This window comes from Elephas maximus, chromosome 2, assembly GCF_024166365.1.
Source record: "Elephas maximus indicus isolate mEleMax1 chromosome 2, mEleMax1 primary haplotype, whole genome shotgun sequence".
NCBI lineage: Eukaryota > Metazoa > Chordata > Mammalia > Proboscidea > Elephantidae > Elephas > Elephas maximus.
The window spans coordinates 120,808,264-120,822,969 of record NC_064820.1 but is presented as its reverse complement, the minus strand read 5'-3'; the positions used below and the strand labels follow the sequence as shown (position 1 = coordinate 120,822,969).

The 14,706-nt window shown below is 38.8% G+C and overlaps 1 protein-coding gene across 2 annotated transcripts in view; it reads right to left on the bottom strand.

The window, feature by feature from the left end:
* CAMK4 (calcium/calmodulin dependent protein kinase IV) overlaps positions 1-14,706 on the bottom strand; it is a 297,805-nt gene that overhangs the window by 38,636 nt on the left and 244,463 nt on the right. For both annotated transcript variants that reach the window (XM_049872082.1, XM_049872072.1), the window contains 2 exons: positions 6,045-6,135; positions 3,581-3,655 (listed from right to left, as the gene is read on the bottom strand). In XM_049872082.1, the coding sequence (XP_049728039.1) occupies positions 3,581-3,655; positions 6,045-6,135 (166 nt within the window). The remainder of the gene's footprint in view (positions 1-3,580; positions 3,656-6,044; positions 6,136-14,706) is intronic.

Sequence of the window (14,706 nt, the reverse complement as noted above, 5' to 3'; positions counted from 1 at the left end):
CTCTTAGTTTGTTTTATCTTTCTTTTCTCAATTCTCTTTCAGTCTTCCTAGGAATTGATCACCATTGTTGATCATAAACGGGCAATCCCTTTTGGGACAAATTCAGGGATTTTTTTTTTCTTTCCATATCCTGGGAGACCTAGGGGAATGAAATAAATACAGGAGGAGGACAATAAGGACATATGATTTAGAGGAAGAGAATGTACATATGGCACCATTAGAAGGAAGGGTCACCGACAGGTTGTCAGTGACAGTGCTAAGGAAAATAAAGCAAAATGTAACAAACACCTCTAGGGAATGGGGTATAGTGCACTGGTTGTCACTTTTTTCCCCTCGGTATGGGAATCTCACTACGTAAGCCTGTGGTGGAAACAGTAAGTTTTCTAATCCAACATCCTTCCTTGGTAACAGAACCCTAAATTCATTTGGAGCAGCAACATCCCAGCCAAAAGACAGTAGCCTGCCCCTGTAGTGTGGAGGCTCTAAGTACTGGCCAATAAAATACAAGTGGAAGTGGAATACAGTACTTTAGCAAATCTATTTAAAAGGGAAATTATACCCTTTTTTCCTTCCTGCTGCCTAGAATGCAGATGTCATGGCTGAGCTCAAGCAGCCATCTTGTATTGTGAGGAAACACCACGGAATGGCAGATCAACAAGAAAGAAAAAGCCTAAGTTCCTGACACTGAGATCCACCTCACCTGCAGAGCCATAGTTGTAGAACCCACCAGGGCTACCTAGCTCTAGATTTCTTCAAACATCAAAAAAAGAAGTGCCTGTCTTGTTTAAGTCACAGTTACTTTAAGCTTTCTGAATTTACTCCAAACCAATGTACGACTCTTGGCCTCAAGGAACTTAAAGGACCAGACGAGAATATTTGGCACAAAGTAAAGAAATGGAAACACAGGTGCATCTAATTCTATGCAATTATTGGATGTACAAAAAATCGAGCTGCAAGGAAATCATGTTTAAATTCACCAGGTAAAATACTTAGTAAAAAGCAAAAATTTATAATATTTATATGAATATAGAGACATGGAGAAAGGTATGGAAGGATGACTTGAGGCTACTATTATTGATTATACATCTTTGAATTTTCACTTCTTATAGTGATCAAGCAACACTTTTGATGTTTAAAACATTAAAATTGAAGACATTTAAATATAAAAGCAATAATTGATTGATCTTTTTGTGAAGAAACGCTTGCCTCCAATTTATTTATATTGATCTTTTAAAAAAAGAAACACTACAGTTTTAGACTCTTACATGCCTGGATTCTGGTCCCTGATCCACTAACAATTAGATTTGGAATCTTAGGAAAGTCATTTAAATAAACTCTTTGGACCTCAGTAAAATGAGGATATAAATTAAGTTTGAAGTTCCTAAAATTCTGTACATTCAGTCATTCATTCAATTCCATGAATTCTTACTGCACTTCTCCAACCTAATTTCTTCAAATTTAATAGTGGTTAAAATGAGTTAGTTACGCAGTTCTTATGTATCTCTTTCTGAAACAGGGAGACACCAACATATAAATGTTACAGCAGGACAAGACAGGCATTGTGGGTTGAATTGTGTTCTCCAAAAAGATATGGTGAAGTCCTAACTCCTGGTACCTATGAATGTGACCTTATTTGAAAATAGAATCTTTGCAGATGTAATCAGGTTAAGACGAAGTCTTACTAGATTAGGGTGGACCATAAATTCATTAACTACTGCCCTTAAGAGGGCCATGTGGAAACATGGGGACACAGAGACACACAGGGAGAAAACCAAATAATGAAGGAGGCAGAGATGGAAGCGATACATCTACAAGCCATAGAATGCCAAGGATTTGCCAGTAGCTGCCGGTAACTGCGAACGGGGCATGGAACAGATTCTCCCTCAAAGCCTCCAGAAGGAACCAACATTGCTGACTCCCTGATTTGGGACTTCTGGCCTCTAGAACTCTGAGAAAATAAATTTCTGTTGTTTTAAGCCACCCAGTTTGTAATAATTTGTTACAGCACTCCAACGCAACCAATACAACAGGTAACTCCACGCACCACCCTTCTCCTATGCTTCTGTGATGGCTTTTCTATACACATAACATTGTATTTCTTAAGATGCTACAATTTTTTGGTTTAATTGTCTGTTCCCCTTTTGATTGCTAGACTCTGGGGTGGAGATGGGGATAGGAAATGCGTTTCTCTGGTGCCAAACACTAGCCTGACTCAGGGGCAGATTAACCACTAAGCAAGGAACGCACCAGCTTACATTAAGCAAGGCACGCACATCTTAAGATGTGGTGAAAAACAGGTGAAATTGTTCAATACAGATTAGTAAATACGCACAAGTAAGCCCGTGCCACCTTGCTTGTTGGGTAATCTGGCCTGGCCTAACTACACAGAAAGCAATTAATAAAGGTTTGTTGAAGAGATGAGCGAAAGATTTGGGTAAAAAGATTCTGATCATAAGGATGGCTAATCATATGACTGAGAACTTAAAATCTTAACTCTAAAATTCGGATAAAGATTTTAATTGATTTGTGATATTAGTCACAAAAATTTAAAGAATTCTTGATACTTTTTGCAAACCTTATTGGGTTTTAGGTTGTTGCAAGTTTAATTCACTCATCAAGGAAAAAAAAAAGGTGGGTTTCATGCCTGAAGCACTTGTCTTAGTGAGGCTAGGCCAGCGCCATCGCGGATAACTAGGGACTGGCCCATTCTCCCACCACCCGCCTGCCAGTTTGTAGTCCTGTGGTGGCTTGTGTGTTGCTACGACACTGGAAGTGACGCCATGAGTATTTCAAATACCAGCAGGGTCACCATAGTGGACAGGTTTCAGTGGAGCTTCCAGACTATGACAGATTAGGAAGTGAGGCCTATCAACCTAATTCTGAAAATTAGCCACTCAAAACCCTATGGATCACAGCAAAATGTATTCAATACAGTGCCGGAAGTGAGTTCCCTCAGTTGGAAGACACTCAAAATACACAGCGGCCACAACGATGGATACAAATGCACTAATGATCATGAAGGTGGGTTAAAAAAGGACTGGGCAACATTTCGTTCTGTGGTACATGGGGTCGCCATGAATCAGAAGTGACTCAAAAGGAACTAACAACAACCCCGTTCTCACTGTTGTCTTATATGCATCTGAATTAATGGCACACATTTCCTCCTACACCCTCCCAAGGGAAAGCAAAAAAAGAAAGTGACAAAGCGCTCACAGGTTTAATTCCAAATGCAAACTCTGCTCTTTCTCTGCCCTATTTCCCAGTAGCTGTCTTTCTGCTCCTGAGCGGGTCACAGAATGACTGCTGCCCCAAAGGCAGGAGCAGGAGTACCCAGTCCTTCCTCCTTCTGCTCCCCTCCGCCCTGGCTGTTCTAACAGAGGTGCCCCAACCAAAATCATTTCACCTCTCGTGCAGAACAAGAGGTGGTCTGAATATCATTTATATATGCTTTCTTCACGGCAACACAGCAAATTTTAGGCATTTGTAGCTAGAGGTATTAAGAACTTAAAAACTCATGTGACTAAATCAAAAAAGATTTCAAATAACAATAAATGTAAAGTAACAGTATTAAAGGGCGTACCGCAGTACCCTGGGGTTCCACATACTGTCTTCATGAGCACTTGATGTTCCACAATTTTAGAGAGTCCAAAATCAGCTAACAACAAAAGAAAAAAGTTTAATGAAACAAGTCTTTTCTCAGCTTTTGTAAGAAGACTGAATAAATTTGTTATTTAAAATAAAACTGATTTGTTCATTTTTGTATTTGATGGTGGAGTGGTGTGGGTGGGGATGATTCACCTGTAGAGGAAGCTTAAAAAAAAAAAACAAATCTTGCTTTAAACTGGAGAAAAAAATGACTCCTAAATACATTTTATGCTTTCTTCTCCATAACTGTCAGCTTTTAGTCAATAAGCTATTTTTTACTTGAAGTAATAACTGCAATTAACCTCTCCCTCCCTGTTGCCGTTAAGCCAGTTCTGACTCATAGTGACCCTATAGGACAGAGTAGAACTGCCCCATAGAGCTTCCAAGGAGCGCCTGGTGGTTTCGAACTGCCGACCTTTTTGGTTAGCAGCCATAGCACTAGATCACTATGCCACCAGGGTTTCCAAGTAATTGTAATAGTTATATTTTATCTAACATTATTAATGTAGAGATTTAGGGTATACTATACTTTTTTTATAGAATTAGTTGTATAATTCAGAACCTTAAATCCATTGAAAAAAATCAAAATAAAAAACCAGACTTTTGCAAATGTCAAGGAAATAAACAGAAATACCAAAAGGCTTATTCTGCTTGAAAAGAAATAATGTCATCCCCTAGTGTATTTAACGGATAAGAATTTACTCTCATATGAAGAATAGAAAATACTTTTCTTGCCCAAAATCCTTTTTATTTATTTCTCAGAATATTACCTAGGTAAAATATTACAAAAGTTGCTACCATTGTAAGCTATTTGCTGTGCTACATCTCTCTTACTCAGGAGACATCAGGAAGCCCTTTCAGGCCATTCTTCAGGAGAGGCAGGTGCAGAAGTGATGCCATTTCAGACTTCAAAGGTAAACCCACCTTTCCACTGAGGTGCCTGATTCCTGTCGCAAAAGCATCAGGAAGGCCTTCAGAAAGAAAAGCTCTCCTGCCTAAATTAGTATCTATCCATCCATTGAAAGACATTTCTTTAAGGATAAAATCTTTGAAAGTGATGTCAAAGGAAATGGAAGCCTCCCTGCTGTCTAGCGCCTTTGAGGAGTGATTAGGAGAACACGCTGCTGCCAGCAGGGCTTTCACGACTTTTTTTCTTTAGGTTCTTACATTCATAAAGCACATTATGCTGTCTGTGCTCTTCCATGATATGTACAGCTTAATTTTCAAAGGTGTTAACACTTGTAAATGCAGTGAGTGCATCAGAGGAACATAATAAATGGTGGCACCAGAGGGGCAGTGCTCTTTGGAGAATTTAATACAGATTCTGATAAGGAGACTTCATCTCAAATAAAGGTTTTCTCCTTTGGTAAATGAAGATTTGCTTTGGGAGGGACACGGAGAGTAAAATTTAATGTAATTCTCCTAAAACACTGATTTGAGGTCTCTTTGGGTAGATTAGAATTTCCAAAGTTCACTTTTAGAGCAGCATTTCTTCAAAATGCTTACTGGAGGGTGTGTATGTTTATGCGTGTGTGTGTGTAGGGGGGTGGGGGTTCAGGATCAAATAAAGTTTGGGAAAAGCCTCATACTACACTATCTACTGTGTTACTTTACACATTAGCATTTACAAGGGTTAGGAAGCCATATGGAAACTCTAGTGGTATAGTGGTTAAGAGCTACCACAAGGTTAGCAGTTCAAATGCACCAGGCGCTCCTTGGAAACCCTATGGGGCAGTTCTACTCTGTCCTATAGGGCTCACTATGAGTCGGAATTGACTCAACGGCAACCGGTAGGAAGCCATATAGAAATAAAATTCTTGTTTATTTAAGTTGGCATTTCCTAAACTTATCTGATCAACCATGGCACCTCTGCAAATCACTCCAACCTCCTGCAAGAGAAAAACTTATTCACTCTGCTGAGGAACCAGTTTTCTGTGGGGTGTACTTTGGGAAATACAGATCTCAATTCATCACTCTTCATATAAGCAAATGAACCAGAGCCTAGATTCACTAATATGTACCTAGGCACTCTGTGTAAAAGTTCTTGATTATTTAAAATTAAGCTCCAACTAATTGGTGGAATAAAAGTTAATAACCAAAAAAGAAGTTTTGTTATTTGTGACCTTCCTCTACATAAATGTATGTATAAAGTACAAAGCACTTTCTAGGATCTGTGATTCCTTCATGTGCCCAGCAATCGGCACCAACTTCTAGACACTACTTTCCAAGTTAGTATTCCAGGACAGAGAACACAAACTCCTCAAACCATTCATTGTTCCTTTACAGATGCCAATTATTCAAGAAAATCGAGTAGAAACAAAACTGGATGAAGCAATATTTTAAAATGCCAAAGAATAAATTTCTCCTCTGGGAAAAGGGGTCGTAGGAAATTTTCTCACCAATTTTGAGTGGTGCATCTGGGGCTGGAGTTGCATAGAGGAGATTCTCTGGTTTAAGATCACGATGGACGATCCCATTTTCATGTAGGTACTAAACAGAGAAATAAGAAAGTAACATCTGTGTAATTATATTTATGGTTCCAACATTTATATTTAATCTTTTCATGACTACAACCATCTTTACTAAGTATACATGGGTTAACAACTCACACATATTATGATTTAAAAAAAAATCACAAGGAAAATATATTTTAAACTAAACACCATTAAAGGATAGCTTATAAATAAAAAACCTGTCACCCTCGAGTCAATTCCGACTCACAGTGATCCTATAGGACAGAGTAGAACTACCCCATAGGGTTTCCAAGTTGTGGCTGGTGGATTTGAATTGCTGACTTGGTTAGCAGCTGAACTCTTAGCTACTATGCCACCAGGGCTCCATAAGTAGTCACCTAAAAGTGAAATGAAATTTAAATTGTGTAGAACCAATTTCTAGAAATGAAATATTTACTCCTTAAGAGAATATTAATTGAAGTTCCCCTTATGTATATTACTATATGTGCTGGAATTATTGTTATAATAAAGTCAAGGCACCGTGTATTTAAATTTGTTCAGTTTATTATCTGAAAAGCATGTGTGATCTTAGAAACTTACAACCTTAGGCAAAGGCTTAACAATTACTGTTTGAACAGCCATTAAAATGTGAGCAGTTTTTATAGAGACAATATTCTTAGTATGATAAATATTGTTTGATGATGATGAATACACCAATCTCATAGGCTCTTCTGAGAATTAGTAAATGCAATTATCAATATAGATATAAAGGGTTATATTCAGGATGAATCTTAAGGATCATTTCTAACTACCCCACTCATTTTAAGGTACTTTAAATTATTTTGTAAAATTTTATTTAATCACACATGTAATATTTTCTTGTAAATAATAAAGTCCTATCTTATCTCTTACCCCAGTCCCAGACATCTCTCCAAAGGCACTCATCAGTTTGAAATGATCGAACTTTCTTCTATGCATTTACAAACATAAAAATTTGTATGTCTTTGCTTTTTGCTTTTCTCCATTTTCTTACATAAATGTACCATAAATACAAAATTTTTCTACACTGCTGATTTTTTTTCACTTAGCAATATATCTTTGTAACCTTTCAATGTATTACTTCAGCTTATTCTATTTAACTCTTGCATTCATTTTGTTGGATGCATCACAATTTATTTTGCTATTTTCTTTCTGATGTACTTTCAACTTTTAAAAATTACAAATAATGCAGTAATAGACACTGTTGCAGGGGCAGTGGTCATTTAGTGATAAAATTCTCAACTGCCAGGAGGAAGACCCAGGTTCCATCCCCAGCCAGTGCATCTCGAGCTCAGCCACTACTTGTCTATCAGTGGAGGCTTTCATGTTGCTGTGATGCTAAACTGGCTTCGGCGGAGCTTCCAGACTAAAACAGACTAGGAATAGAGGCCTGGTGATCTACTTCCAAAAATCAGACAATGAAAATCCTGTGGATCACAAAGGTCCAATCCCATTGTACATGGGGTCACCATGGGTCTGGGGCAGGTTCACTGACATCTATCAATAAGAAGCATTGTTGCATTTGCATGTTTGGGCATTTTTGCTGGTATTTTAATAGGATAGATTCTTGGAAGTAGATGGATCTGGTGAGGTATGTTTTAATATATACTGCAAAATCTTCTAAAAGGCTCAATCAATTTTCACTCAAACCAATAGTATATGTGTATATTTTTCCTAATATCTTTTCACCAAAACTGTACTTTCAGCCTTTTGTTGAGCTGGTATGTAAAAACTGTATCTTAAAAAGTTTGGTTTAATTTGTCTTTCCCTGTTTACTAGTTTGTTCTATAGGGTCGCTATGAGTTGGAATCAACTCGACAGCGAGGGGTTTGTTTTTGCTGTTGTTGTTTGTTTGTTTACTAGCATAGCTGAATTTCTCTTCCTATGCTTATTGGTCTGTCATTTCTCCTTGACTATGAATTGTCAATTCATATCCTTTGCCCATTTTTCTGTTAAGAGAAATGGTTGTCAGTGTGCCGTAGTCTTTCTTTCCTTCTACTTCATGGGGGAGGTGAGGGAGTCATTTCTTTCCACTCGAGTCAACTAAGGGAGGGCAAGTGGATTTGAGATCACAATTTTTAGAGTTTGACAGGTTTGGGGACACAGGCACTGATACCTGGATCACTCATGAAAAATCAAAACATGAGAGGCTGGTTGGAGTATGCTAAGTGAGCAGAGAGTGCCTCAGTGGGATTCAGCCGTCCTTAAATGACAGCTAGACAAAGGCGCACTTTTTTAGGGGCCCCATGTGGGCTCTGCAGAAGGGAACAAGACGCAAGTCTCCTTGAAGAGTGGTTCCCTTGAGGAGTGATTTCCCGTGAGGGTGATGCTACCACCTCAGCATGACAGGAGGCAGAAAATGAGGATGGTCAAGCAGGCAGCTGAGAAGCCATCGGCTCCTCAGAGGACCCGGGATGAGAGAACTGCTCTGTGGTGCAATGGTCTCTATAGAAGCCATAAATGTGTTCCACAAAGGAAATAACAGGCATTTGTAACCAGCCAGACCCAGAGAGCACCAACACCAGATTACAACTGTACCAATCTGGTAATACCTTCTTAACCCTCCATCTCCTCTCCTTCCTCTCCACCATCATCCTTACAACTCAACCCTGGAAGGACCACAAATAGCATCTAGCTGGTTGAAAAAGAGCATGAAAGAGATGAGAAACTAACAAGTACCTCCTACTCCATAATTATAAACTATAGATTTTTAAAGTTCAGGTTGCAGGAGGGGAGACGTTTAAAATTGGATTAGAGTCTAACATTTTGGTCTTTTTCTTATCTAAGAATGGCTAGAAAAGCTGTGGGAATGGCCTGAAATTTTACTCCTGGAGGAGAAGCGTAAGATGACACATGCAATTTTATCTGCAGACTACTCAAGAAAGGGAAACAATACATTTCTAAGGATTTCGACAATAAATGTAATGTTCCAGTGCCAAGGGCATAACTTTGCTGAGTTCTGATTTAATCTTATGCCCTTGGTTTTTGGTCAAAGGTCAACAAGTAAGTATATTAAGGTTTTAGGGTATTGTTTTCTTTTTTTTTTTTTTTAAAAAAAACAGCTATTAAAGAACAATTCATGAGAAACCCTTTGGGACAATATATCCCAAGTATACCATTGTTAGCTAAGTGATTTTTATCTCAGTTGTCTCACCTGTGATGCTCACTTTGCTGGCTGTTGTGAGAATTAGAGATGAAGCAAGTAAGCACAACGTACATTAGGGGCATGTTGTAGATGTTCTGCTTCGTGATTACTCTCATTGTTGTTTCACATCTCTTGGAAAATAAATTAACCTTAAAAATCCTTTGAGCTTTGAAAAATTTCCTCTCTCCCAAAGCCATAATATATTTGATCAGAAATACCTGCTTTATAATTTGTCAGATTTCCGTCTTTTGTGCTGGCTGCCAGAAAGCTCAGTGAAAATGAGGTTTCAATTATAAGTAGCCTATTTTGGGTATATTTACTTCTCCCTTCTTCGGCCTGCTTTTTTGTTTCCTTTTCTACCTTAATAGCTTTATTTTATATGCATCTTTTATTTAATTTGCCACAAAGTCTCTTTCTAAGAAAATGCAATATAAATTATAGTAAGATTATGTGGTCTATTAGTCGTTACTTTTTCACCCTTGAAATAGTTCTAAGTGGAATATTTACTGAATTTGCTATATATTATAGTTTACAGTAAGAATGTTTAGGAGTTACAAAAGGAAGAAAGTCTGTTGCATTTTGGATTTGAAATATTTTTACTATAGGTTTGCCAAACGTAAAACCAAGAATCAGTATTGATAAACAGTGTCTACCATTGATGCAAGTCCCTGGATGGTGCAAACAGTGCAAACAGCTCACACGCCTGGCTGCTATCTGAAAGGCTGGAGGTTTGAGTCCATCCCGAGGTACCCTGGGAGAAGGTCCTGGCGATCTACTCCTGAATAATCAGCCACTGAAAATCCTATGGACCACAATTCTACCCTGACGCACATGGGTTCACCATGAGTGGGGATCAGTTCAACAGTAACTGGTATTTTATCACTGATAAATAGATGCATTTCAAAACCTGTTATTTTGTTTACGCTTGGCTCTCCCCAGATCTTCTGTACTTCTACTTGAAGGTTTATCCCCCAGTGCTGCTTTGGACCCTATCCAATGCCCTTCTGCCTTCTCAGAGGTATGGCCGCATCGTTCTTGCCTTCTCTTCCCTCTATTCCATCTTTCTTCCCTTTCATCATACAAATATGCCCAGACTAGCTGCTACCATCATCAAAAACAAAAGCAAACAAAAACCAAGAAAAAATAAACCACCATCACCTCCAGCCTGTCTCAAACCCAGGTATTCTCATCCTGCACTAGAAAACTTCAGCATCGTTCCACAGCTTTGAGCATGAAGGACAACTGTGATGTCTTATTTGACATTGTATCTTGTGAGGATGGCTCACAAATTTCCCAAGGGCCAGGCAGACACCCTAAAAGAATGAATTCTTTCCCATTCTAGTCAGCAAATCTGGAAAATGTAGATTCCCCTCACTGTCTGCATTTTCTCTCCTTTCATTCCTTTTTTAACACACTATAATCTTATTTCTGTCCTTGCCAAACCCAATACACACTTTCTGACCTCATTTTACTTGATCTCTTTGGCATCTAGCCACACTGCCTAGTCCTTGAGACTCAGCTGCCAACTGAAAGGTTGGAGGTTTGAGTCCACTCAGAGGTGCATCAGAAGACAGGCCTGATGATCTGCTTCTGAAGGTTGCAGGCACTGAAAACCCTATGAAGTGCAGTTCTACTCTGATACACATGGGGTCACCATGAGTTGGAATTGACTTAATGGCAACTGTTTTTTTTTTCCCCCTTAAGTACTCTCATAAACAGCTTAACTGCCAGTCTCTCAACCTCCTGCTCCCCTCCAGACCATACCAATTCCACGACAGTCACTTTTTAAAAGTATACATCTAGTCAAATCACTCCCCCGTTTAAAATCATCACCATCTTTCCATAGCTTTTGACATGAAGGGCAGCAGCAGTGTCTTACTTGACTTTGTATCTCCAAAGGCCAGGCAGATGCCTTAAGAGAATGAGGGAAGTTGGCAAGCTATGAAATAAAAGAGAGGCATTCAGAAGTGGTAGGGACTATGTCCACCCCTGGAGAGAGCATGAGCCCTTAAGGGGCAGCAGCTACTCAGATTCTGCCAGTTGTTGCCAGGTAGGAATGCAAGACCCACATTGTTAGCTTTCCTGACTTTTCAAGAAAAGATAGAAATTCAGATTAAAAAAATTTTTTTTAACAGTTTTATTGAGGTATAATTTACATACAACAAACTGCATACATTAAAGAGTACAATTTGACGTTTTAACATACGCACGCACCTGTAAAACATATGCATATCCCTATGAAACCATCACCATAATCAAGATAATGAACATCACCCCAAAAGAATCCAAATTTTTGATGTAAAATATTCCAAATTTTAAATGTTGGCAACTAAATTGAAAAACACGAAACTTTGTGTAGGCCAACCAAAACACTCTGTGTAGTCTGGGATTCTTGCTTTGGAATTTAAAGCAAGTAGATGCTCAATAAATGTTTAAGTGTATGAGTAAATACATGCTTTTGCTTTTTTCTTTTCCCTGACTCAGCGTCTTAAATTAGCTGTTTACTGTGACTGTGTCCCTAGCCTTCTCTTTTGCTGTCGTCTTCTTGAGCACATTTGTCTATTTCCTTGCCTTCAGATATTTCCTACAGGAGAAAAAATATAAAAAATGTGCATGTGTGTAAAAAAAAAAAAGTGTGGTGGGATTATGATTAGTTTCTCTTTTTCGCTTGTATAAAATCTAACTATAAAGTCATGTATTGCTGGAGTAATGATTTTTTTTAAATATAAATTTTACACAAGTGGCAGGCATTTCATACGTTTGCTTATCCTGAGTACCATGCATCTCCTGGAAATGATGAGCTCTGAATATGACAGGTACAGGACCTATCTAGTTGGTAACTAAGCCTGGCCTCATGTTAACTAAACAAACTAAACTAGGTAGCTACATTGCTAGCAGTTTAAGAATGTAATGACCATTTCACAACAATGTCCCAAAAGTATGCTCTGTTCAAAACTGTTTGTTAAGCTCCAGAGCCATTTATCTAACTGCCTGTGTCTCATTTCCAACTGGTTGTCTCACAGGCACCTGAATTTCAGTAAGTCCAAAACTGAACTCTTGGCCTTCTCCCATCTCTGTTCTTCCAGCTTTCTCCACCTCAATATGTGGTATCTCAGTCAACTCAAGTCAGAAACTGGTGTTCTCCTCTCTCTCTCATCCCCCCACCCCAATTCATGGCAAAGTTCTGTCAATTCTAAATCCTAAATGTCTTTAGAATTTCCCTGCCTCTCTCCATGTCACTGCCATGATATCAGCTGGGTCACCACAGTGGTCCCTCAACTGCTCTTTCTGATTTCCAGCATACCCCATTTTAAGTCATCCTTCACAGAGCAGCAAAGTGCATCGGGCCATTTATTCTCCTCGGGAGATGCCTTCTATGGTTTCCCATTGTTTTTCCCTGGATTTCAAGGTCCTCTGTGATCTGGCTCTGGTCCCCTTCCAACCGTGTATTTTGCTATTTTTCCCCTCTCATGCTCTATTCTACCCATACTGACTTTCTTTCAGTTCCTAAAAACCCTAATATTTCCCATCTCTGTCCTTGTCTAGCTGCTCCCTCTGCCTGTAGTGCTGTTTCACCCTTCTTCACCTGGCCGAACCTCTCCACTCCTAGGTCTCAGTTATATTATCTCTTCCTCAGGGAGCCTGTACCTGAACTTCCAAACTAACATAGGTATCTACTCTCATATCTTCTCATCGATGCCTCTAATTTTTCTTTATAGCTGTATGCTTCTTTGCTTAATGTTCAGGATCCCTCCCTTACCTGACTGAAAACTCCATGAACACAACGGTAATTTTTTTCTGGTTCTCCACAGATCAAGTTCCCTGCATGGTGCCTGGCACTAAGTATGCACTCAATAAATACATTTGACTCAGCAGTTTCCTTTTCAGTTGTTGTTGTTGTTGTTGTTAGTTGCCTCGAGTGGATTTCAACTCAAGGCAGCTCCACGTGTACAGAGCAGAACTGTGCTCCATAGATTTTTCAAGGCTGTGATTTTCAGAAGCAGATTGCCAGGCACGTCTGTCTTTGGAGCAACCTCTAGGTGGATTCGAATTGCTAACCTTTCGGTTAGCAGCTAAGTGATTAACAGTTTGTGTCATCTTACAAAGTCTCAATAAATACTTTTGAATGAATTAATAAATTAATAACTCAATTTAGATGTGTATGTTATTCTACTTTTTAATCACTTAGATATTAAAAATGGTGGTAATTCACACCTTTTATTCATTTGCCATTATTAATTTATAATAGAAGTTAAAAATGGTTAAATCAAAAATTTGGGATTTATATTATGGCCATGTATTTTCATAGCAATATCACTGATATATCTAGCTGAAGTGAGGTTCTTAGCTCCTGCTAGCTTACCAAGCACAAAATACACTTTGTTGGATAATAGTACTCAGTCACTTCAAAGGTGCTCTCTGAGGATTAGTTAGATGAATGAGATTTACATTGTTACTTTGAGAAAAACCAAAAACCAATAAGAACACTTTAATTTTAAGATCAAGGAAAAGGGTTTTATCTTCAAAATGATATTTTGAACAATTAGCTACGTGTCTGTCATTGCTTTGGGTTTTGGGTATGTCCTAGAAGTATCTAGATGAAGCAATGTATACAGTCAAGTTTCAGAAAAGGTAAGATTTTAGAAATGGAGGCTATGGGAAGGTTTGACCTATTAAATGGAGATGGTATTCAGAGAACAATGCATAGTTTGGAAAAAGCTCCAAAAATGATGTGTAGTTACAGTGAGAGGAGCAGCAAGCAAGTTTTTGTGAAGGGAAAGAAGAGACAAGCTTGGAGCACAAGAAGACCCAAGGGAGCTTCTGAATCTGCACTCTCTGGCCAAGTAGTCTGGAGATCCTGAGTTTGACCCCATAGAGAGGCTGTACTCTGGGCTGCTCAGCGAAGCTAATGTGTCTGGAGGGTTGAGGGGACCCTGAGTTTGACCCCATAGAGAAGCTGAACTCCATCCTGGTTAGTGAAGCTGTTGTGTCTGGAGGGTTGAGGACAAATGGGGAGGTCACTCCATCCTCAGGGAAAGAGATGAGCTCCTCCACAAGGAGGAAGATGCTGAAAATATGATTACAAAACATAACTGTGGTTTAGACTAAAGTACACACGTTTTGTACATTAAAAAAATTAGATGTCTCAGGGATTCATCATTATTCTTTATCATTTTACAGTATTTCATTGTGTGTACATACTGTAATTTGTTTATCCATTCATCCGTTGATAGGCACTTAGGTTGCTTCCAACTTTTTGCTATTGTGAATAGTGCTGCAGCGACATGGGTGTGCATATGCCTATTTGTGTGATGACTCTTATTTCTCTAGGATATATTTCTATGAGTGGGATTGCTGGATTATGTGGTATTTTTCTTTCTAGCTTTTTAAACAGGTGCCATATCATTTCCATAGTGGTTGTAC